At 37.3% G+C, this 23,004-nt stretch overlaps 1 protein-coding gene across 1 annotated transcript in view; it reads right to left on the bottom strand.

Moving 5' to 3' along the window:
- The window catches only part of DNM3 (dynamin 3), a 903,988-nt gene that overhangs the window by 754,143 nt on the left and 126,841 nt on the right, over positions 1-23,004 (bottom strand). Inside the window, exon 2 of the mRNA XM_007947116.1 lies at positions 4,923-4,996. Coding sequence (XP_007945307.1) covers positions 4,923-4,996 — 74 coding nt within the window. The remainder of the gene's footprint in view (positions 1-4,922; positions 4,997-23,004) is intronic.

The raw sequence follows: 23,004 nt of genomic DNA on the forward strand, positions 1-23,004 counted from the left end.
TTTACCTGAGGTAGATACACTCCTTGGAGAGAACAATCATGGGAGAAAGAAGGGATGCTTATGCACAAGGAGACAGCTCAGGGGGCAGGAGTGCATGGAGAGATGGACACTGGGATGAGGTAGCTATCAGGAGGAAGTGGGAGAGGAGCTGTTGCATTGTGGTTAACTGTGGTCAATGTCATGACACAAAGTATACGTGAACTGCTATATGGAAAGTGAATTTGCTTTGTAAATCCTCACCCAAATATAAATTTAAAAAAAAAAAAAAAAAAGATCATATCATGTGCATAAATAAATAAATAAATAAATATTCCTTTACATAGTAAAAGAATAAAAATAAATTTAAAAAAATTTCAGCCTTTGAAACCCATGGGGGTCACTATGAGTCAGAATTTATTCAATGACAGTGGGTTTGGTTTTCTGGGGTTTAGTATAGCTTTGACATAGTAACTTGACAGGGAGAGAGAGAGATGAAATATACAAATAACTTAAAAAAACTAGTGAAATTACTTCAGCAGTACATTAAAAGAATAAGTTACCATAATCAAGTATATCTTAAGAATACAAGGAAACTTAAGAAACCTATAAATGTGGCAGTGAACAGCTCAAAGAACTGTTTAAAATTTAAAATCTGTTTAAAATTTTAAAATTTAAAATAAATATCAAAATAGCATTCAATAAAATTCTCCACTTTTCTCATGAGGTTTTAAATATATCACACTTTGCAACATTTCAAAATTAGGAATAACATACTTATTTACCAAGACAAATAGTAAACATTATACACATAGTTTCATACATTTATTCCTACATTTTCATCACAACTAAGAACAAAAGGATAGCTACTGAACATTCTTCACTATGTTCAGTTTTAATGACCAATGTAATAAGACTTCAAAGAAAAATGAAAGGCACAACTAATGGAAATGAGAAAACAAAATAATCATTCAGCAAATATGCTGTCTCCTTCTTCCTCATGAAATGAGGAATCTCTCAACTCTAGCACTAAAAGTACAGACTTACCTGCAGCTTCTTCCATATTTTCCTCTATTTGCTTGCAACAGAAGAGGTGTCCCTCCATTCTCCTCATGTGTAAAGCTAATTTCCTTCTCACTCCCCAGTTCCTCAGTCACTCTATCCTTTCTCCCTTACATTCAGTGGCACCTATAATAAAGGGCTAGTCCTCTTATCATGTTCCTCTTCAAGATTCCTGGCCCACAAAACTTTACCTAATTGGGGTCTTTTCTCCTCCTATCATATTGGCTTTCTTTATCCCATCCATACCCTATTATCCCTCCCTCACTCACTCACTCCATCTCCAGCCCCACTACCCTCCTTGTTAACTGTCAAACACATACCAGCTCCTGTCAGAACCTTCTCATTTTCCTCTGCTTGCACAGTTATCAGCATGGCTAGACAACATTTTCTTCAGGAATCTCAATCATTACCCTTTCAAACAGGCCTTCCCTGACATCCTATATACAACAGCAAACCCACCACCACCCTTCGAAAGCTTATCCTCCTTAAGTCTTTTTTTTTTTTTATAGAACTTTATAAAACTTAATGTTCTTCATAGAACTTATCATAACCTAACATTTTTTTGTGTCTCTTTTGTTTATTTCTTGCTTACTGTTGGTCTCTCCCCAACTAGAATGTAGGCTCCATGATAATGGAGATATTTACCTGGCACATAGTAATCACTCAATAAATATTGGTTTAATGAATAAATCAGTCAAGAGAAATTTGTATATATAGGACTGATTCCAACTAGGTACTAAAGGAACAAGTAAATTGCATGAGCAGTTGACATATATCCTGGCTTGCTTCTTCTTGCCATTTTGTTAGCCCTCCATCAACTCAAACATATGGTCACATGGGATTTCCCTATGACTAATCTATTTAGGATTAAAATGTATGATCCTGGTTCTCAGCTGGTATCAGCTGGAGTAGAATGGAATGCAAAATCCCTGTTCATGAGTACCTGAAGGGCTACAGAGAAGGAACATTCTTCCTGAGGTTAAGAATTTCCAGCTCGCTTTGCCTGAAAGGAGAGGTGGAGTGTGAGATATGAGGCTCACTAACTAATGAGAAGTGATGAAAGAATGATCAGGGGCTTAGAAGGGACAAGATCAGGTGATTGGAGACAAGAGGATGTGAGGAAAAGGCATGTGATGTACCTTCTTAAAAGAGCTCAAACCCACTGCCATCGAGTAGATTGTGATTCATAGCAACCCTACAGCACAGAATACAACTGTCCCATAGGGTTTCCAAGGCTATAATGTTTACAGAAGCAGACTGCCTAATCTGTCTCCCACAGAGTGACTGGTGAGTTTGAACTGCCAACCTTTTGGTTAGCAGCCCAAACCTCAGCATCATCAGAGCTCCTTAAAAGAGCTTTAACTCAGTATCATCAGAGCTCCTTAAAAGAGCTGTGTGTAAGAACCGTTTACCCATATCAATACTCACCAAGATGTCTCAAATGCACAGGACATTAATATTCTTGTCAATAATCCTCCTTACCCAGCCATCCCAGTATTTGCATGTTAAGTATTTGTTAAATAAATTAAGATATGTAAATGAAATGACTCTATAACTAAAATACCCAAGAGAACCAATTAAAAATATTTTAATCTCTCAAAAGGAGAGTAGGATAATTAATTAAAAAATGAAAATTAAACTACCAATGTTGTCGTGTGCCATTGAGTTGATTCTTACTCTCATAATGCTCCTATAGGACAGGGTAGAATTTCCCCATTGGGTTTCCAAGACTGTAATCTTTTTTTCTTTTTCCTTTAGTTTATCTATTTTTAAAACTTTTTATTGTGATTGGGGTGAAATTTTACAGAGCGGATCTGTTTTCCATTCAACAGTTCATACATATTTTGTTTTGTGACACTGAGTACAACCCTACAGTGTAACAGCTCTCTTCTCACTTCCTCCCCTGTGGTTACCCTTCCCCTTGTGCTTCTTAAATATGCATTCCTGCCTCCCTAGCTTTCTCCCTGCACAAATGCTGCCCTCTGATCTCCCTTGGTTGATTGTTCTAAAGAGTAAATCTCCCTAGAATAATTGTTCAGCTCATCCCCACTGCTGTCAAGTCGGACAGACTCATAGCGACCCCTCTTTGAGTTTCCTGAGGCGGTATCACTACAGAAGTAGATTGCCCAACCTTCCTTCCGAGGAGTGGCTGGTGGGTTTGAACCGCCAGCCTTCTGGTTAGCAGTCAAATGCCTTAGGCACTATGCCACCAGAGCTCCTGTTCAGCTCATAGGCCTGTCTATAGTTTGGTTGAGAGTCAAGCAAAGGCTGTAATCTTTAGAGCAGCAGTCTGAGAACTGGTGGGTTCAAACTGCCTACCTTTCAGTTAGCAGCTGAGCACTTAACCACTGTGCCACCAGGTCTCCTAAAACTATCAATAGCTTTTCCATAGAGAAACAATAAGAAGTTAGAAAATATAATGGAAAAAATTCTACTCAAACCACATGACTAACAAAAAACATGTATGAATATTCTAAACTAGAAATGTGCAGAGGCTGTATGAAGACCATTAAAAAGTTTACTAAGAAGTTGTGGACAAATGAAAGGATATAGCATGACAGTTCTTCCTTAGTGGATCTATACATTTAAAATATTTATAATAGCAATCATTTTTTCTTTACAAAATTATTCTAAAATGTGTTACACAAATAGAAAATAACCCCTAAATGAAAATAAGTAATAGAGAAAGGACTATAGTCCTGACAGATAGATACTAAAGAAAATTATAGTCATGTATTGATTTAGGTAAAAGGGAAAGGCAATATACCAAAAGCAGGTGACCAGCACAATAGTTTAAAAAAAAAAAAATTAAATACAGCAAATTATAAAGCCACTAAAGTAAAACACTGTGGTATTGGCACAATGGAACAGGTTATTAGAAACCAACAGAAACCAAACCAAACTTGCTGCCATCGAGTTGGATGTGACTCATAGCGACCCCTCCTTGGGTTTCTGAGGAGGTATTACTACAGAAGTAGATTGCCCAATCTTCCTACTGAGGAGTGGCCAGTGGGTTTGAACAGCAAGCCTTCTTGTTAACAGTCAAATGCCTTAGGCACTACACCACCAGAGCTCCCCAGATAATCAGAAGTGGTAGTTAAAAGAATGTAATAAAAGATGAAGAATGATTGGAGTAAAACTTATTTGGACCCTCAGAATACATTAAAAAAAAAAAAAGAAGAAGAAGAAGAACCAAATTCACTGCCATCAAGTCGATTCCGACTCATAGAGACTCCCTTTGGGTTTCCAAGGCAGTAAATCTTCACAGAAGTAAATTGCCCAGTCTTCCTTCTGCAGAGCAGCCGGTGGGTTTGAACTACCAGCATTCTGGTTAGCAGTCAAATGCCTTAGGCACTACGCCAAAAAAAATTCTGAAAAAGTAAATAACTACATATATGGAAAAATTGCATTACTGTGAAGTTAAAGGGAGAGGACGAGTACAACACATTAGACAATGATACAGTAATAGACATATGTATGCATACGTATGTTTACATAAATATATAATAGATCTTGAATTTTGTTATTTAAAAAAATACCCAAACACACACACACAAGAAGGAAATCTATCAAAGGATTATTAGCAGTGATGCTATAATGTAAAATTACATAAATAAATTGAGAACATTTCTAGTCAGAAAAAAAAATAGTAGGGGGTAAAAAAAAAATCTACATGCATGACTCTTTCATCTTAATGTGATAAAAGGAATTTTAAAAAGCAATGAAGAAGGCAACATTTTGGAGAGAAATACAGGCAGCTGCTCAAAGCAGGGTAGAGTGTGATCACAAAAACAGTTTTGTTGCTACAACCCAGCATCCGGGATCAGAGGTGATAGGAGCCACGGGATGTGCTCATCCATGCGGTAAACCTCTTCATTCATTACCTGCTTTGGAAGTGACAAGCTGTAGCACAAGAGGCCGTCTCGTTACAATGCCTGACCCTCGAGGGAGAAAGTCCCTACAAAAAAATAAGAAATAACAGATTAAGGCATCAAGGAATTTAGATCACCTATGAATTTATGTCAAGTTCCACAGCAATTCTCATAATTCTCAAAATTTCAGGGCACCATTCATCTAAATAATGCTAGACTCATCAAAGGAGTAGTTGCTAAATTTAAAAAGAGGATAGGGGACCTTTATACTGAATATCAATCCATGTGCATGATTATAATGACCTCACTGGTACACATCACTCAATCATATAGCTAGAATTAATAACAATTTGCATAAGTTTCTGTGTGTTACCAATTCATTACTGACTTTCAGAGAATCAGAATTCATAAAACTAATAGAAAAAAATTAATACTGAAAGTAATCCTTCGACTTTTTGATGATTAAAAATTCAGTGTTCTGTCCTGCTTCAAGATCAATATGAATACCATCAAATACAGATCATTACTAAAGGTACACTGTATCTTTTCATATCCTGAAATTTTTCTCAAAAAAAAAAAAGTCATATATAAAATGAGGAAAACAAACAGAGGTAAATATTGTGTCTGTAGAAATTAACAGCAGAAAAAAACTGCATTTTTAATTTTATGTTTGTCCTTATTCATGATAAATGGGAATTTTGATAAATGTCATGTTAATATACACTAGATCAATAAAACTGCAGGGAAGAAAGTATTATATAATTACATCTGCAATGCCACATAAATCATTGATTCTGTAATGTTAAAGAAGAATTCATAAATATAACACTAATTCTGAACACATTTAGAATCCCTAATAACTTTTAGAAGAATCATGATTTTAAAAATCACAGAATTCCATTTCAAAGTTGATTTTTGACTCAGCTGCGGCATTTCTCAGAGGTGGTTCCTGGACCACCAGAAAGTGTTAGAATCTCAGATGTCTAGGATCCAATGTGAACCAAGAGGTTCAAAATATTCAGAGGAGGCTGCAACATCTATACTTTTAACAACTTCCTAAGGGAGTCTGCCTTTCACCAAGGTTGGAGGATCACCAGCCTGATATCACGTTATGTTATTCAGTGATTCAGTGGGCAGTAACTACAAGTTTTGTAGGAAATCTAGCAGAGTAAGAGCTTCAACACAGACGGATTTGATTTTTGATAAAGAAATAGACAAAAGCCAGCAAGAATCCAAACCTTTGGCTCCACTGATACTTCAGAATGGAGAGTTAGAGAGACAGACTCAAGCAATATTCCCTATGACCACTTCTATATTTTACAAGTGTCAATATATATTTTATGACAGTACTGAACAGTTTCTTAAGTAAATTACTTTACTCATTAAATCCAAGTTCTCTGGGTCATTTAGAATGTCACTGCACATGATTAAAATAAAGAATACAGAAATTACAGATTTGCAGTAGCTGTAAAAAACACCATCTGATATAAATAATACTATTTAGTCATTAAAAGAAAAGATTCACTGAGAAACTAAAATGTGCTATGGAGATGCTATAAGCATGGCCCCATCCTAGGTAGCGGTAGTGGCCCCAAGGTAGAAGCTTTGAGCACCAGGAGTTTGAATCTATGTGAACATATAGACACACACACATAGAAAAACATTAGAGAAGGAAGAGATAAACTTCCTTGGAACTCAGAAAAGACAGAAACTGCTATTACTCTTCTTATATTGATGTTTTGAATATGTCTAAATATATATAGAGAGAAGTCCTTGGGTGGAATAAATGGTTAAGCACTCAACTACCAGCTGAAAGTTTGGTATTTCCAACCTACCCAGCAACTCCTGAGGAGAAAGCCCTGGCAACCTGCTTCCAAAAGGTCACAGTCTTAAAACCCTTTGGATCAGTCCTACTCTGCACACACGGGATCACCATAAGTTGGAAGTCACAATCAACTCAACAGCAACTCACAACAACAACAGATTGTATGTGTATGTGTGTGTGTGTGTGTGTGTACATATATATGTATATATAATATTCTCCAGGAACTAGAGTAGAATATTTGCTATTTTGGATGATTTCAATGATTACTTAAAATTTAATAAAAATGAGCAGAGCGCTTATTCTGGGCCTAGAATCAAAATGGGGGAGGTAAATGTTAGAATCATAAGGGACAGAAGGAATAACAAAACAAAACTCCAGAGTAAAAAGTTGTAGGGAATCTATTGGAGCTATGATGAACAAGAGTAAGATTTAGGATATAACCATGCCAAAGAGTATATAGAGTCTTAACTATCTGAATAATGCCATTTAATGGCAAATCAATTAAATATTTTCTTTAAAAATTAAAGAAAAAACGGAAGAGAATAGGAAAGAAGGAGAGAAAAAGGAAAGAGAGAAGAAAGGAAGTTTAGTCCTTTAATACTTATATGCTTGGACTTATTTTGATCCATGTTTATGCTTATATATTTACATTGTAGATTTGGTAACAGTTCCTTTGACCATTATTAAAGCAAAATAGAATATATCCAGAACTTTAAATAGCAGATTATCATGTGTTTGGCTGAAAAGTAAACCCAAAAATACATCAAACCACTTTTCTCTACTTTCTTATTAAGCAAACAGAAATTTGCATTAAGATTAATAAATGGATTAAGATAATCCCTTGTTATTAACTTACATTCACTGTCTACCTTTTTTACTCTCCCCTATACTACTTTCAACATATCCATCTTCACCAGAAGTCAAAAGATTTCATAACCAAGTCTTGCTATCTGGAAATCTCTCCTGACTTCACAAAAGTCATTAACACACAACAAAGCACTAAAAAGAAATTTATTTCTTCTGAAGAATAAGCAGTTAATCTGGCATTGTGAAAATCTATCTCCAGCAAAATAAAAACCATATGCCCAACATACTCCAGCTGTATGAGCTAAGAGATGAGCCCTGGATGAGAGTCAAAGGATCTATTTTGAGTCCTACCTCTAACACTAAATGGGCCTCAGTTTCTCTAACTACTGAACTGAAGTAATCCTAACTACCAGATCAAACCAAACCCAATACCATCAAGTCAATTCCAACTCACAGCGATCCTTTAGGACAGAGGAGAACTGCCCTGTAGGACTTCCAACGCTGTAAATCTTTACGGAAGCGACTGCCTCATCTTTCTCAGAGTGGCTGGTGGGTTCGAACCGCTGATCTTTTGTTTAGCTTTAACCACTATGCCACCAGAGCCCCTATCCTAAGTATGTTGTTGTTATTATGTGCCATCGAGTCAGACCCAACTCATAGCGACCCCTCCTTGAGTTTCAGAGGCGGTATCACTACAGAAGTAGATTGCCCAAGCTTCTTTCTAAGGAGTGGCTGGTGGGCTTGAACTGCCAGCCTTCTGGTTAGCAGTCAAGTGCCTTAGGCTCTATGCTACCAGAGCTCCTAACTATAGTATGGTCCAAATTATATGGATCAAATGCTACATATGACAACAGTTTAAAATACCTATGCCCCAAAGACACAAGAATTATTATTATTTTTATTATCGTGGCAATACTGTGGTATTCTCTTATTAAGTCCCTACATATAATACTTTAACGTTTCAAAAGTAGAATTGGGAAATGAGGAGCCCAAACCATACCTGAACTGTGCCCTTGGCATTAACCACTACAATGGTTGGAAGGCTCAGTTCCTTACTTCTGCCTCCATTAACAGACAGCCAAGAAACTGACACAAACAATTGTGAATGATGTTTTGAATAAATTTAGATACATATTGACTGCCATTTGCATTGAGTACAATCCTGTACTTGAATTTAATTATTTTCTGTACATCAATGGGGATTTTTTTCCCGTTAAGTACATGTTATGGGGAAAAAATTTATTTTGCTAAATTAATGCTAGAAAAATGATGAATGTACCTTTAGTATCACTTTATATTCAAACTCTAATTTTTTTTTAATTTATGGTTTCCTATTTCTTGAAATGTTTTTTCTTCAACTGTAATATTCCAATCGGTTAATTTTTTTTTAATTTATGGTCTAATACATAAATAAAGAAGAAAATTTACATAATATTTTCCTCCAAAAAGGGCTTTCAATCAAGGAAAAGAGTGAGAAGAGTAGCCTGAAGAGTAAACATTATGAAACACACCTCTAATCCAGCATTAATCTACACAGTCTCAACTGTTGGCTTTCAGGCAATAAATCACTGCTTCTTCATAGCTTCCTGACTCCTGGACTAAAAGTAGAGAATAATCCCCATGTTATAACTCAAGAACCACCTTGATAACATTTCTCATTGGCTCTTCCAGAAACTTAGTTACCAAGAAATATTATTATTGCTCCACTAGTAAATTACTGACCTCTGGAAGCCTAAAAAAGAGGAACACATTTGCTATTTTCCAAAAACAAAGGAATCTGCCCCCTTGGCAACAAATAAATGTTTTTAATATCTGCCTTTGACTTAAGAGGAGAGGCATATCTCACACTCTGTATATTAATTCCTATAGGAATTCATTCAAAGATAAATAAGTTCATTCCCATTGAAGAGCTTTAAGTTGGACCGATAATATTACCAGATTTGCATTTCAGAAAAGTCACTGGAGGGCTATAGAGGGAATGTTGGAAATGGCAAAGACTAAAGATAGGGAGACTAGTCACTAGCCAGTCTTTTTCATTCAGGAAGGAGATGATAAGGGTGAAGTCCAACGCAGTAATGAGATGGAAAAATGACAACAGAGAAAATAAAATTGACAGGACTAAGTGATCATTTTGATGTGAAGTGGTGATATGGAGGAATTAGAATAAATCTCACATTTCTGGTTTGAGTAACCGACTAAACAGTGGTACCATGAACCAGGATAGGAAACAAGAAGATCTACTTACAGTTGATATTTCTATACTGTTTATCATGTGCCAGGCACCATTCTAAGTGCTTAAATCTATTAACTTATTTAATGCTCATAATAACCCTGTGGTGTGGTACTAATGTTATTCCAACTTCACAGATGAGGAAACTGAGGTACAAAGAGGGTATGTGTTAAAACCTGCAAAAGTCAAAACGTGTAAGATAGAAACCTGTCAAGAGAAGGAAAACTCAAAAAATTTTCCAGTAATAAAGAGTGATATAAAAGTAGTAAGACTGCACACTGTCAAAGGCAGAAAGCTTGTGAGATCCCAAAATACAAGGCAGTTCCATAGAGTCAGGTCTCAAGGTTTCACTGTAGTTTGCTCAGGATTATATAACTAGTAAGTGCCAGAGTCAAGACTCAAAACTAGAGAGTCTAACTCTTAACCATTAGACTATCCTATACTGGAGAAAAAATGGAGGAGGAAGATGACATGCATGAACATATTTGAACATGTTGATCCTTAGGTGCCTGCAGAACATCCAGATAAAGACAACAAGTGCACAGTTAGGTGAAATAGTAGCAACTCGGGATAAAAGTCCTATCTGGGGATAATAATTTGGTAGTCATCAATGAAGCAAGAAGTTGAAGCCAAGAAAATAAATGACTGGAAATTAAAAGTGATAAATATGGACTCTGAGAAATAACACCATTTAAAGGGCACCTAAAAGAAGGGAAACTAACTGAAAGACTAAGAAGGGATCTCTAGAGATTAGAATACCAGAAGTCTTTGAGTTTTCAACAAAATTACATCAGCCTCAGAGACATCTCCATTTAGTTGTCTCAAACACAGTGTCTACAACTCAACTCATTATCATCTAACCAAACTTGTTTCCTTTCCTTCATTCCCAATCATCACATTATCAGCATCCACACCATCATTATCATTACCCAGGCACCTTGAAATAATCCATCTTCTATCTTCCTCTGTCTTTGTGCTCCAAATTGGCCACCTAGTCCTGCTGATTCTACCTTCTTAATATCATTTGCTTGAATCTATCCTCTCTTCTTTATTTCAATGACCTCTCCAGGTGCTACCAGTTCACATATAGATCACTACAATATCTCCTAATTGATTTCCTTGCATCCAATTTGAACATCATCCAATCCAGCTTCCACAATGTCATGCCAGAGGCAGCTTGAGACAATGGAAATGTAACAGCAAGCAGAGCAGACAAAAGCCTTGTCCCTGAATGGAATTCTCTGTGTGCACCTGCTCTCTCACACTCAGTGCCCATCACGTAGAAAGACTGGCCCCCAATGCTCACTCCAGCCAACTCTACTTAATCTTCAACACTCAGCTCCACATTGCCTTCTCTGGGAAGTCTTCTTTGACTTCCTCCTACATATGTTTCTATCTGAGCTCTTGTCACACATGTCTGCTTTCATACCCATTCCCTCATCCCTGTATAGCTTCAGTGCCTCCCTCAGTCAAATGCTTTTGGCACTATGCCACCAGAGCTCCTCAGTGCCTGTTGCTGTTGTTGCTGGGTGCCATCGTTTCTGACTCATAGCGACCCCATGCACAGCAGAATGAAACACTGCCAGATCCCACGCCAGCTCCATGATCCTTGCTATACTTGAGCCCATTGTCACAGCCACCATGTCAATCCATCTCGTCAAAGGCCTTCCCCTCCTTCGTCGACCCTCCACCCTACCAAGCATGACATCCTTCTCCAGGGAATGGTCCCCTCTGACAACATGACCAAAGTAGGTAAGACGATGTCTGGCCATCCTCACTTCCAAGGAGCATCTCAGCTGCACTTCCTCCAGGACAGATCTGTTAGTTCTTCTAGCAGTCCATGGTACCTTCAGCAATCTTCACCAGCACCACAACTCAAAAGCAGCAACTCTTCTTCAGTCTTCCTTATTCATTGTCCAGCTCTCATATGCATACGAGGTGAGGAGAAATATCATGGCTGTGTCAGGCGCACCTTAGTCCTCAAGGAGACATCCTTGCTCCTCAGCACTTGAAAGAGTTCCTTTGCAACCAACCTGCCCAGTGCTACACGTTGTCTTATGTTCTGACTGCTGTTTCCACTGGCCTCTATTGTAGAACCAAGCAACGTGTATTCTTTGACAACCTCAATCTTTTTCTCCTCAGTGCCTAGGTACCAAATATTTTAACAGTTTCATACCCTATCAAAAAGATTCCTCATTGCTCCATATATTTATAACATGGAGGAAAACCATTCCCCAAATGGCATGCAGCTAAGTGGCATTTTACATGGACAGAAAGAATGGATAAGATGGCTTTTGACTTACCAATAATTTGCTGTGGTCATTTAAATTAATACTTTTATTATGAACATTTAATATTCAAAAGTAGTAAACAAAGTATGAAATACAGAACACACTGCTGTCTAATGTGTTGTGATTGTCTAAAGACAATGAAGGAAATTTGAAGGGAACAAATATTTTTAAAGTATTTTTTTAAAATATTCCTTAAAAATAGAAAAGTCTCAATGGGCAGGCCTATAAAGTGAACATTTACAGCAGGTAGATACACTCATTAGAACAATCAACCATGGGAGATCACCAGGGGAGCATTTGCACAGGGAGATAATTCAGAGGGCAGGAACACATAGGAAACAAGGACACAAGGAAGCAGTAACTACAGGGAGAAAGTGGGAAGAGAGCTGTTACATTATGGGGATTTTAATCAGTGTCATGAAACAAAATGTGCATGAACTGTTGAATGGAAAATGAATTTGCTCTGTAAACTTTCACCCAAATCACAATTAAAATACATAGACAAAAACAAAAAAGTCTCTTCTAAATACTGATCTTCAAAGTTTAATTTTCTGTGCTCTAAAATAATCCTGCAGGATTACTACCTTACTCATAGTCATTTAAAGTTATGATCTAAGACAGAGATATAAAGACAGGCAGACAGAAAGGGAGAAATGGAAGGAAGGAAAGGAGCAGGGAGAGAGACAGACAGACATAGATAGATCACTGCCAACTACTGCCCACCCCCTGCCACAAGAAGCACTGAGGTCATGGATTCCTGTACACAATGGGGCTGTTAAAATTGCTCTGTGCTTGTGTGCCTTCATTCCAGAGCTCTGCCAACCATTACAATGCCACTATAATTGCTGAAGGAAGTAATTATGCTAAGATCCACAGATTTAATTGGAAATTTTCCATTGCCATTTCCTTTTTTTCCCTAAATTCTTGGCACACATTAAGAATATTAACACGGATTTGTAAAGGATTATGTTTTGCTGCTATTGGTTACTCTAAAATTTGAAATATCGAACACTGGTTAAAGACATAGCCACAAATCCAACTGCAGAAAAAAAGACATGCTTTTATTTTTTCATTAGCATCTAAGAAATTTCAATATTTACCTTTCATTCACAAAACTCAAAATCGCTAAGCAAAATGTTTTCATTCAATCCAAGATCAATAATAATAGTTCCCTTTGAAACAGGTGCAAAGGTTTCTGAGTCAGAGATCTGGGAACTGAATGAAGAAGCGAGTTCTCTGTGTGATCTCCCCACCAGGAAATTCTCTTAAGCACTTAATGCTTTAATGTTTAATCCATTTTACTTATTCACAAAATCAGTTTGTTCAAGAATTTGAAGTACCTGATTAATGAGTCCTATGACAAAATAGAGGCACTTAGCTTTCATTTTATTCCAAATCATAGATTATACCTTATTCTGGTTAGTGGCCAAGCAAATGAATGACAAAAGGGACTAAAGAAACTGCTAGTTACCTAGCCAATATCCATTTCCCCTTCTTCCTTACTAACAGAGTCCCAATTTTGTTAGGAATGCCAATGTACCCAACTTTAATAGACAGGTGGATAAGTAGATAGGTAGGCAGGAAAATAGGTAGATAGATAGAAAGGCCAACCAAGTGACCTATATTTCCCAGCTTCCCTTGCAAGCTGGATCTCCACATGTGATTAGAGGTTGTTAGGTAACAGCAAGGAGAGAGCTTTTAAAAGACTCTGCTAGAGCTGATGTGTGCCTTTGCCCTTCCTCTTCTTTCTTCTCCTTGTCTGTTATACATGATAGCACACTGCAGCAACCACCATATCACAAGGTAACCTTGAAGATGATAACTATATACTAAAGATGGCAGAACTAAAAAAGACAAAGAACTAGAATAGGGATGACATTATAAGTAATTGAATCAGCCTTGAACAATAAGACAAAGAAAGAAAAGACAGCCAAGCAGATGAAAAAATGTTATGGACATTTCGCAACCTTTTTAAAATTATCATCCCTTATGGGACATACCCACTGCCATTGAGTCAATTCCAACTCACAGAGACCCCCGTTGGGTTTCCAAGGCTGTAAATCTCTAGAAAAGGAGATTTCTTCATCTTCCCTCCATGGAGCAGCTGGTGGGCTTGAACTGCTGACCTTCCTGTTTAACATCCAAATGCCTTACCCACTATACCACTAGAGCGTCTTTCCATGGGGCATACTGGAATCTTATTGTACATTTGTCTGTAAACATTATCCAATTAAATTTCAATACCACAGATACAGTATGTATCAGTATATATGCAGCATGCATCTGTGTAAAGTGTGTGTGTGTGTGTGTGTGTGTGTATAAAGAACTCCTCATCCCCAAAGCTACTTTCTCCATCAGACATCCTCCAATTGAGAATGTATGTTATAAATAAAAGAAGAAAAAGAAAACACTGATTGTTTAACTGAAGTTTGAGGCAAACTTGGTCTGGCCTTTTCCTTTCCACATTCATCTCTTTTACAGGAAAGGGTGACTGATAGGACTGAATGTGGAAATATGGATGGATCTATATAAACCTCATTTGGTCAACGTAAGAGCAGGCCTAAAGAACAAAGAGGCTGAAAGGCCTTTCTTGCCCCATTCCATGAAGCACACATATGAATCTCAGATCTTTGTATTTTGACATTGTGGTGGCTAAGAAAGGCCCACCTATACAAGACCACATTAGTGAGAAGAATGAAGAGCAAGAGAAACACTTATCCCGATACTTAGGGCAGAGCTAGTCTAGAAAGCCTACTTCAGCCCTTCCCTAGGAAGGATTCAGTGAGAAATGTGGTACAATTATTGGTCTTGGTCCTGAATGTCTATACTCACTCCTTGGCCATGCTGGGAAGAGGGTGGATAAAGTAGAAGGAAATTTCTTTTCCCTTTAGCTCTTTTGTTTTTACTTTTTCTAAGATGTTAGAAGGAAATGAGGCATTTGTCTGGAAGCCAAAAAAACACAGGTCTGTGCCAACCCTAAAACAGAACAGAGTTTCATAGTCCATATTCTGTTTATTTACAAAGAATGAGAATCTGATTTTCCAGTTATCAGGGAGGAATGTAAGTAGATCCTTGGATCCATCTCTTCCCTAACTTTCTGTAAGTCTCATCCGTTATCTCTCACACAAACCTTTTACTCCCAGAACTTTCTGGCTCCCAAGTGACTTCACACTAACTTCAGGCCTCTTTGTTGACTCTTCTGACTCAGCACTTCACCAATGTCCCTTACTTTTCCCAGTTTGCCCTTAAATATACAGCACTGGTACAGCCTCCAGTGGGAAGCATTTCCTGATATGCAAATAGATTTAGATGTGCCCCCTCTCTTGAGTCTCAAAGTACCTTGAGACCCAGTCACATTTATGCCCTACAAAAATTCATCAAGGAAAGGGACCATGTTACTAATTTCTGTAAGGCCAGTGTTTGGCACAACACCTGGTACAAATGATTTGATGAACAAGTAAAGTACACATTCTAGGAATTAAAACTGAATTTACCAAGAAGATAAATTTTCAGGAGTAATTTTTTTAAAATTTTATATATATATATATAGATATAGATATATATATATATATATATATAAAACCAAAATAGAAAGATACAAGGTATCACAGGTCCCTGGCTAGTGCAAATAGTTTGTGCTCAACTACTTACCTAAATGTTGGCAGTATGAACCTATCTAGTGTTGCTGTGGTAGAAAGGCCTCCAGATCTGCTGCTGTAAACATTACAGCCAAGAAACTCTATGGAGAAGTTCTACTCTGTAACACATGGGATGGCTATAAATAGGAACTAACTCAACAGCAACAGGTTTGTTTTTACATATACATAAGGTATCACATATGCAATATATTATTTTATTACTTGAAGTGTATCTTTCTCTTATCTATTTGTTTTCCTTTTTGTGATCATATATCATTGACCAAGAAAATTTAAAAGATTAAGGGAATAAAAAAGAAGAAAAATAAAATAGATTATATATTTAACTATTTAGTTTATCTCTTATCTTAAAAGTTACCTGAAACTATATTCCCGAGGAAAGTTTCAGAAAAACATTTTAATAGCTCCGAGTGCTGAAAATACTAAAAGTACCAAGTGCAAGCATTTAACAAGAGTTCAATGAATTCTTACCTATTACTCAATAAATTCTCACTAAAGAAGGAAGGTATATTAATAAGTAAATGTAAAATAAACTTAAGAATGATTAACTTTTGTGTCTACTTGGCTCAGCTACAATGCTCAGTTATTTGCTCAAATACTAGTCTAGATGTTGACGTGAAAGTGTTTAGCAGATGTGATTAACATTTACAATTAGTTGACTCTAAGTAAAAAAAGATTATCTTCAATAATGCGGAGGGGGCCTCATCAATCAGTTACCTGAGGTTTCCCAGAAAAAGGGAATTCTTTCCCAAGAATGTTAACATACAAATCTTATTAGAGTTTCCAGCCTGATACCTTCCCTACAGCCAGAGTCAACTATCTGATGCTTGTCCTACAGATTTCAGAATCAAGGCTGCTAGAGTTTCCAGCCTGACACCAGCCCTGTGGATTTTGGAGTAGCCAGCCTCCACAATCATATGAGCCAACTGAATGGATGGATGGATGAATATGGCTGGATGAATGATAGGACGACAACACACACATATAGATAGATAGATAGATAGATAGATAAATGAATAGATCAATACATACATAGATGCATACTTTCCCTATTGGTGTTTCTGTAGGGAACCCTGAATAATAAAGACTTCATTACTCATTTGTGTATATCAAGAATTATATGTAAATTATCCTCCTTTGCCATGAGACCAGAATAAGGGGATGGTGTTCCCATCATTACTGAATATTTGGATCAACAGCACAGAAGAATCCTGATAAAACAGAGGAAATGGAGGACAAAATTTCAAATTCTCATGGACCCCAAACTTCCTGTAGGAACACTGGTGGATAAGGCACTTGACTGCTAAGCAGAAGGTAAGCAGTTCAAACCTACCAGCTGTTCCATGGAAGGAAGGCTGGGCAATATACTTCCGTAAAGACATATAGCCTCAAAAACCCAATGTGGGTTGCTATGAGTGGGAAACAAAGTGATGACAGTGAGTTTGGTTTTTTTGGTTCCCAGACTTCCTGGAGCCATGAAGGTTGGATAAACCCCTGAAAGTATTGCCCTGTCGTAATCTTTAAACCATAAACCAAAAATATCCTCTGAAGTCTTCTTAAAACCAAACAATACTTTACCTTAACAAATAAAGATTATCTGCCTTGAGCTTTATGCTCTTTTAAGAACTATCTGCATGGGATCAAACTGACAATAGAATTTCAAAAGATTAGACAGTAGCCTTAAGGAGCAGTAAATGTATGTTAATGGGGGAAGAACAACTCAGAAAAGGAGGGTAAGAATGGTTGCACAACCTGAAGAATGTAATCAATGTCACTAAATGGTACATATATAGATATAGAGACTGTTGAATTGGTAGCATATGTTTTGCTGGATATATTCTTAAAACAATTAAAAAAATAAAATTTTAAAAAAGAATTACATGTAAACTGAATTTCTAGCAACAATAATAAACACTTATAGCCTGTAAGTAAGATGGCAATTTTGTTTACAATCCAAATTATCGCTGTGCTAATCTGATTGGTGGCTTCTTTCTTTATTTGGAGTTGATAGCACTTCAAAGCACCATTTACCTCAGAAGAAATGTTCTTTTTCCTAAGACCCAACAGCACGTTTTAAAAACAAGTATATAAGAGATGCTGTGAAGACAGTGTTCATATATTGATAGCTGTAAATGCCTACATTAAATAAAAAGAAAGATCTCAAATCAATAACTTTACACCTTGAGGAACTAGAAAAAGAAGAGCAATCTAAAGCCAAAGCTAGCAGAAGGAAGGGAATAATAAATATTAGAGTGGAGATAAATGAAGTAGAGAAACGGTATAAAGAATCAAGAAAACTAGAAGTTGGTTCTTTGAGAAGATTGATAAAATTGGCAAACCTTTAGCTAGACTATCAAAGAAAAAAAAACAGAGAAGATGTAAATAATTAAAATCAGAAATGAAAGTAGAGACATTACTACCAATCAGAGAGAAATAAAAAGAATTATAAGAGACTACTATGAACAATTGTACACCAACAAATTAATTTAGATGACATAGACAAATCCTGAAAACACACAATTACCCAAATTGCCTCAAGGAGAAATAGAAAATCTCAACAGACCTATAACAAGAGATTGTACCAGTAATCAAAAATCTCCCAACAGAAAAAAAAAAGGGGGGGGGGGTCCAGGTTTGCTGGTTCAACAGAGCCTTGTGGAACCACTGAGACTATGGCCCCTAGCTGCCCTTTAGGTCTGGAATTGAACCCACACCTGTGGCTTTGAGCCAAACAAAAGACAGGCATATGAGTTGAACATTTACCTGAGGTAGATACACTTCTTGGAGAGAACAATCATGGGAGAAAGAAGGATTGCTTATACACAAGGGGACAGCTCAGGAGGCAGGAGTGCATGGAGGGATAGACACAGGGAAGAGGTAACTATCAGGAGGAAGTAGGAGGGGAGCTGTTGCATTGTGGTAAATTGTGGTCAAAGCCATGAGACAAAGTGTATGTGAACTGCTGTATGGAAAATGAATCTGCTCTGTAAATTTTCACCCACATCACAATTTTTAAAAAAAAAGTTACATATTAAAAAATGTAAAAAAAAAATCTTCCAACAAAGAAAAGTCCAGGACCACATGGCTTCACTAGTGAATTCTAGCAAACCCTGAAATAAAAATTAACACCAGCTCTTCTCAAATTCCTCCAAAAAAAGAGAAAGAGAGGAAGTGTTTCTCAACTCATTCTATGAAGCCATCATTACCCTAATACCAAAGCCAGAAAAAAAACACTACAAGAAAAAAAAATATTACAGATCAATATGCCTTATGAATCAAAAAAGAAATGAAAAAACCCACTGCCATTGAGTCAATTCCAACTCATAGCAACTCCCACAGGGTTTCAAAAGTTATAAATCTTTGTAGAGGTTGACTTCCTCATCTTTCTCCCACAAAGCAGCTGGGGGGTTTGAACTGCCAGCCTCTGGTTAACAGCTAAGTGCCCTACCCACAGCGTCACCAAAGCTCCTCCTGTATGAATATAGATGCAAAAATCCTCAACAAAATACTATCAAACTGAATCAACAATATATTAAAAGAATTATACACCATGACCAAGTGGGATTTATCCCAAAAATGTGATGGTTCAAAATAAAACTGATCAATATACTACATCACATTAACAAAACAAAGGAAAAGTTCACATAATTATCTCATTTGATACAGAAAAGGTATTTTGGAATATCTGAAACTCTTCATTATAAAAACACTCAGAAAACTGGGAATAGAAATTACCCAACATAATAAAGGGAATTTACTTAAAATTCCACTGCTAAATATATTTAATGGAGCTCTGGTGGCATAGTGCCTAAGGCATTTGATGGCTAACCAGAAGACTGGAGGTTCAAACCCACCAGTCACTCCTCACAAGGAAGATTGGGACAATGACTTCTGTAGAGATACCGCCTCGGAAACCAAAGGAGGGGCCGCTATGACTCACAATCAACTCGACAGCAGTGAGTTTGGTTTGAACCTACTTAATGCTGGTAGCATATTGCCTAAGGCACTTGATTGCTAACCAGAAGGCTGGCAGTTCAAACTCACCAGCCACTCCTTGGAAGAAAGATGAGGCAATCTATTTCCGTAATGATACTGCCTCAGAAACCCAAGGAGGGGTCGCTATGAGTCCGACTCGATGGCACATAACAACAACAACAATGGTGAGAGGCTGAAAGCTTTCTCAATAGAATTAGGAACAAGATAAGGATGATGAAAATCATATATCTGATAAGGGACTAGTATTCAGAGTAGTTAAAGAACTTTCAACTCAACAATAAAAAGACAATTAAAACATGGACAAAAGATTTGAATAGGCATTGCTCCAAAGAAAATATGGAAATGGCCAATAAACACATGAATTGATGCTCAACATTGTCATTCCAATAACCAAAAACCAAATCCACTGCCATCAAGTCTATTCTGACTCACAGTGACCCTATAGGACAGGGTAGAACTGCCCCCACAGAGTCTTCAAGACTGTAAATCTTTTATGGAAGCTGATTGCCTCATCTTTCTCCCATAAAGCAGTGGATAGGTTTGAACCACCGAACTTTTGGTTAGCAGCCCAATGCTCTAACCACAGCACCATGAGAGCTCCCTCATTAGTTGTGGTTAGGTGCCATTGAGTCGGCTTTGACTCACAGAGACTCTATGTACGACAGAACAAAACACTGCCCAGTCATGTGCCATCCTCACAATCTTTCCTTTACTTGAGCCCATCATTTCAGCCACTGTATCCATCTCATTGACAGTCTTCCCCTATTTCACTGACCCTCCACTTTACCAACTATGACATCCTTCCCCAGAGAATGGTCCCTTCTGACAACACATCCAAAGTAGCTGAGACGAAGTCTGGCCATTCTTGCTTCTATGGAGCATTCTGGCTGCCCTTCTTCCAGGACAGATTTGTTAGTTCTTCTAACAACTCAAAAGTATCAACTCTTCTTCGGTCTTCCTTATTCATTGTCCACGTTTCACATGCATGTGAGGCAATTAAAAATACCATGGCTTGGGTTAGGCACACCTTGGTTTTCAAAGTGACATGTTTACTTTTTAACACACTAAAAAGGTCTTTTGCAGTAGATTTGCCCAGTGCAATACAATGTCTGATTTCCTGACAGCTGTTCCCATGGATGCTGATCTGAATCCAAGTAAAATGAAATCTTTGACAACTTCAATATTTTCTCCATTTGTCATGATGCTGCTTATTGGGTGCAGTTGTGAGGATTTTCATTATCTTTATGTTGAGGTATAATCCATACTGCAGACTGTAGTCTTCAATCTTCATCAGTAAGTGCTTAAAGTCATCTTCATTTTCAGCATCAAGGTTGTGTCATCTGCATATTGCAGGTTGTTAATGAGTCTTCCTCCAATCCTGATGCCACATACTTCTTCAAATAGTCTGGCTTCTGCAAGTATTTGCTCAGGATACAGATGTATGACCTTGAAGTACTCCCTTTCTGATTTTAAAACATCCAGTATCCCCTTGTTCGGTTTGAACAACAGCCTCCTGGTCTATGTACAGGTTCCTCACAAGCACAATTAAGTGTTCTGGAATTCCCATTCTTTGCAATGTTATCCATAATTTGTCTCTGGTAGCATAGTGGCTAAGACACTTGCCTGCTAACCAGACGGCTGGCGGTTCAAACCCACCAGCCACTCCTCGGAAGGAAGGTTGGGCAATCCTACTTCCGTAGTGATACTGCCTCGGAAACCCAAAGAGGGGTCGCTATGAGTCGGGTTTGACTCGATGGCACATAACAACAACAACAACAAATACAATCGAATGCTTTTGCATAGTGAGTAAAACACAAGTAAACATCTTTCTGGTATTCTTTGCTTTCAGCCAAGATCCATCTGACATCAGTAATGATATCCCTCGTTTCATGTCCTCTTCTAAATCCAGCTTGCATTTCTGGAAGTTCTCTCTCAATATACTACTGCTACTATTTTTTAATTATCTTCAGCAAAATTTTACTTGCATGTAATTTTAACAATATTGTTCGATAACTTCCACATACTGTGGGATCACCTTTCCTTGGAATGGGTACAGTCAGTTGGCCAGGTATCTGTCTTCCAAATTCCCTGGCACATGTGAATAAGTACCCTCAGTGTAGCATCCGTTTGTTGAAACATCTCAAGGGGTACTCCATCAATTTCTGGAGCCTTGTTTTTCACCAATTCCTTCAGTGCAGCTTTGACTTCTTCCTTCAATACCATTAGTTCTTGATCATATGCTACCTCCTGAAATAACCAAACACTGACCAATTCTTTTTGGTACAGTAACTCTGTGTATTTCTTCCATCTTCTTTTGATGCTTCCTATATCACTCAATATTTGGCCCATAGAATCTTTCAATATTATACCTCAAGGCTTGAATTTTTTCTTGAGTTCTTTCAGCTTGAGAAATGTCAACCATGTTCTTCCCTTTTGGTTTTCTAACTTCAGGTCTTTGCATATTCATTTATAATAATTGACTTCTTCTTGAGCTGCTTTTTGAAATCTTCTTCAGGTCTTTTACCTTGTCATTTCTTCCATTCGTTTTAGCTACTCTCTATTCAACAGCAAGTCTCAGAATCTCTTTTGACATTCATTTTAGTCTTTTCTTCCTTTCATGTCTTTTTAATGACCTTTTGCTTTCTTTATGAATAATGTTCTTGATGTCATTCCACAACTCCTCAGGTTTTCAGTCATTGGGGTTCAGTGTTTCAAATCTATTCTTCAGATGGTCTCTACATTCAGGTAGGATATAATCAAGGTCATATTCTGGCTCTCTTGAACTTGTTTTAATTTTATTCACCTTCAGCTTGAAATCGCATATAAGCAATTGATAGTCTGTTCCACAGTCAGCTCCTAGCCTTGTTTTGGCTGAAGATATTGAGCTTCTCCAGAGCCTCTTTCCACAGTCATTAGATAATGAAGAATCAAAATGAGATACCACTTCACACTCACTAGGATATCTACTATAAAATTTTTAAAAAAAGGAAAATTACAAGGGCAATGAAGATGTGGAGAAAAGGAAACCTTTGTTCACTTCTGGTGGGAATGTGAAATGGTACAGCCACTTTGCAAATGATTTAAAAGTTCCTCAGAAAGTTAAACTTAGAATTACCATATGACCCAGGATTCCACTCCTAGATGTATATTCAAGAATTTAAAGTAGGGACTCAAACAAATACTTGTATACCTTGTAGCATTATTTGTAATAGTCAAAAGATAAAAACAATCCAAGTGTCTATCAACAGATGAATAAACAAAATGTGGTATATCCATACAGTGGAATATT

Source organism: Orycteropus afer, unplaced genomic scaffold (genome assembly GCF_000298275.1).
Source record: "Orycteropus afer afer isolate SDZICR_OR568_19922 unplaced genomic scaffold, OryAfe1.0 scaffold00175, whole genome shotgun sequence".
Taxonomy (NCBI): domain Eukaryota; kingdom Metazoa; phylum Chordata; class Mammalia; order Tubulidentata; family Orycteropodidae; genus Orycteropus; species Orycteropus afer.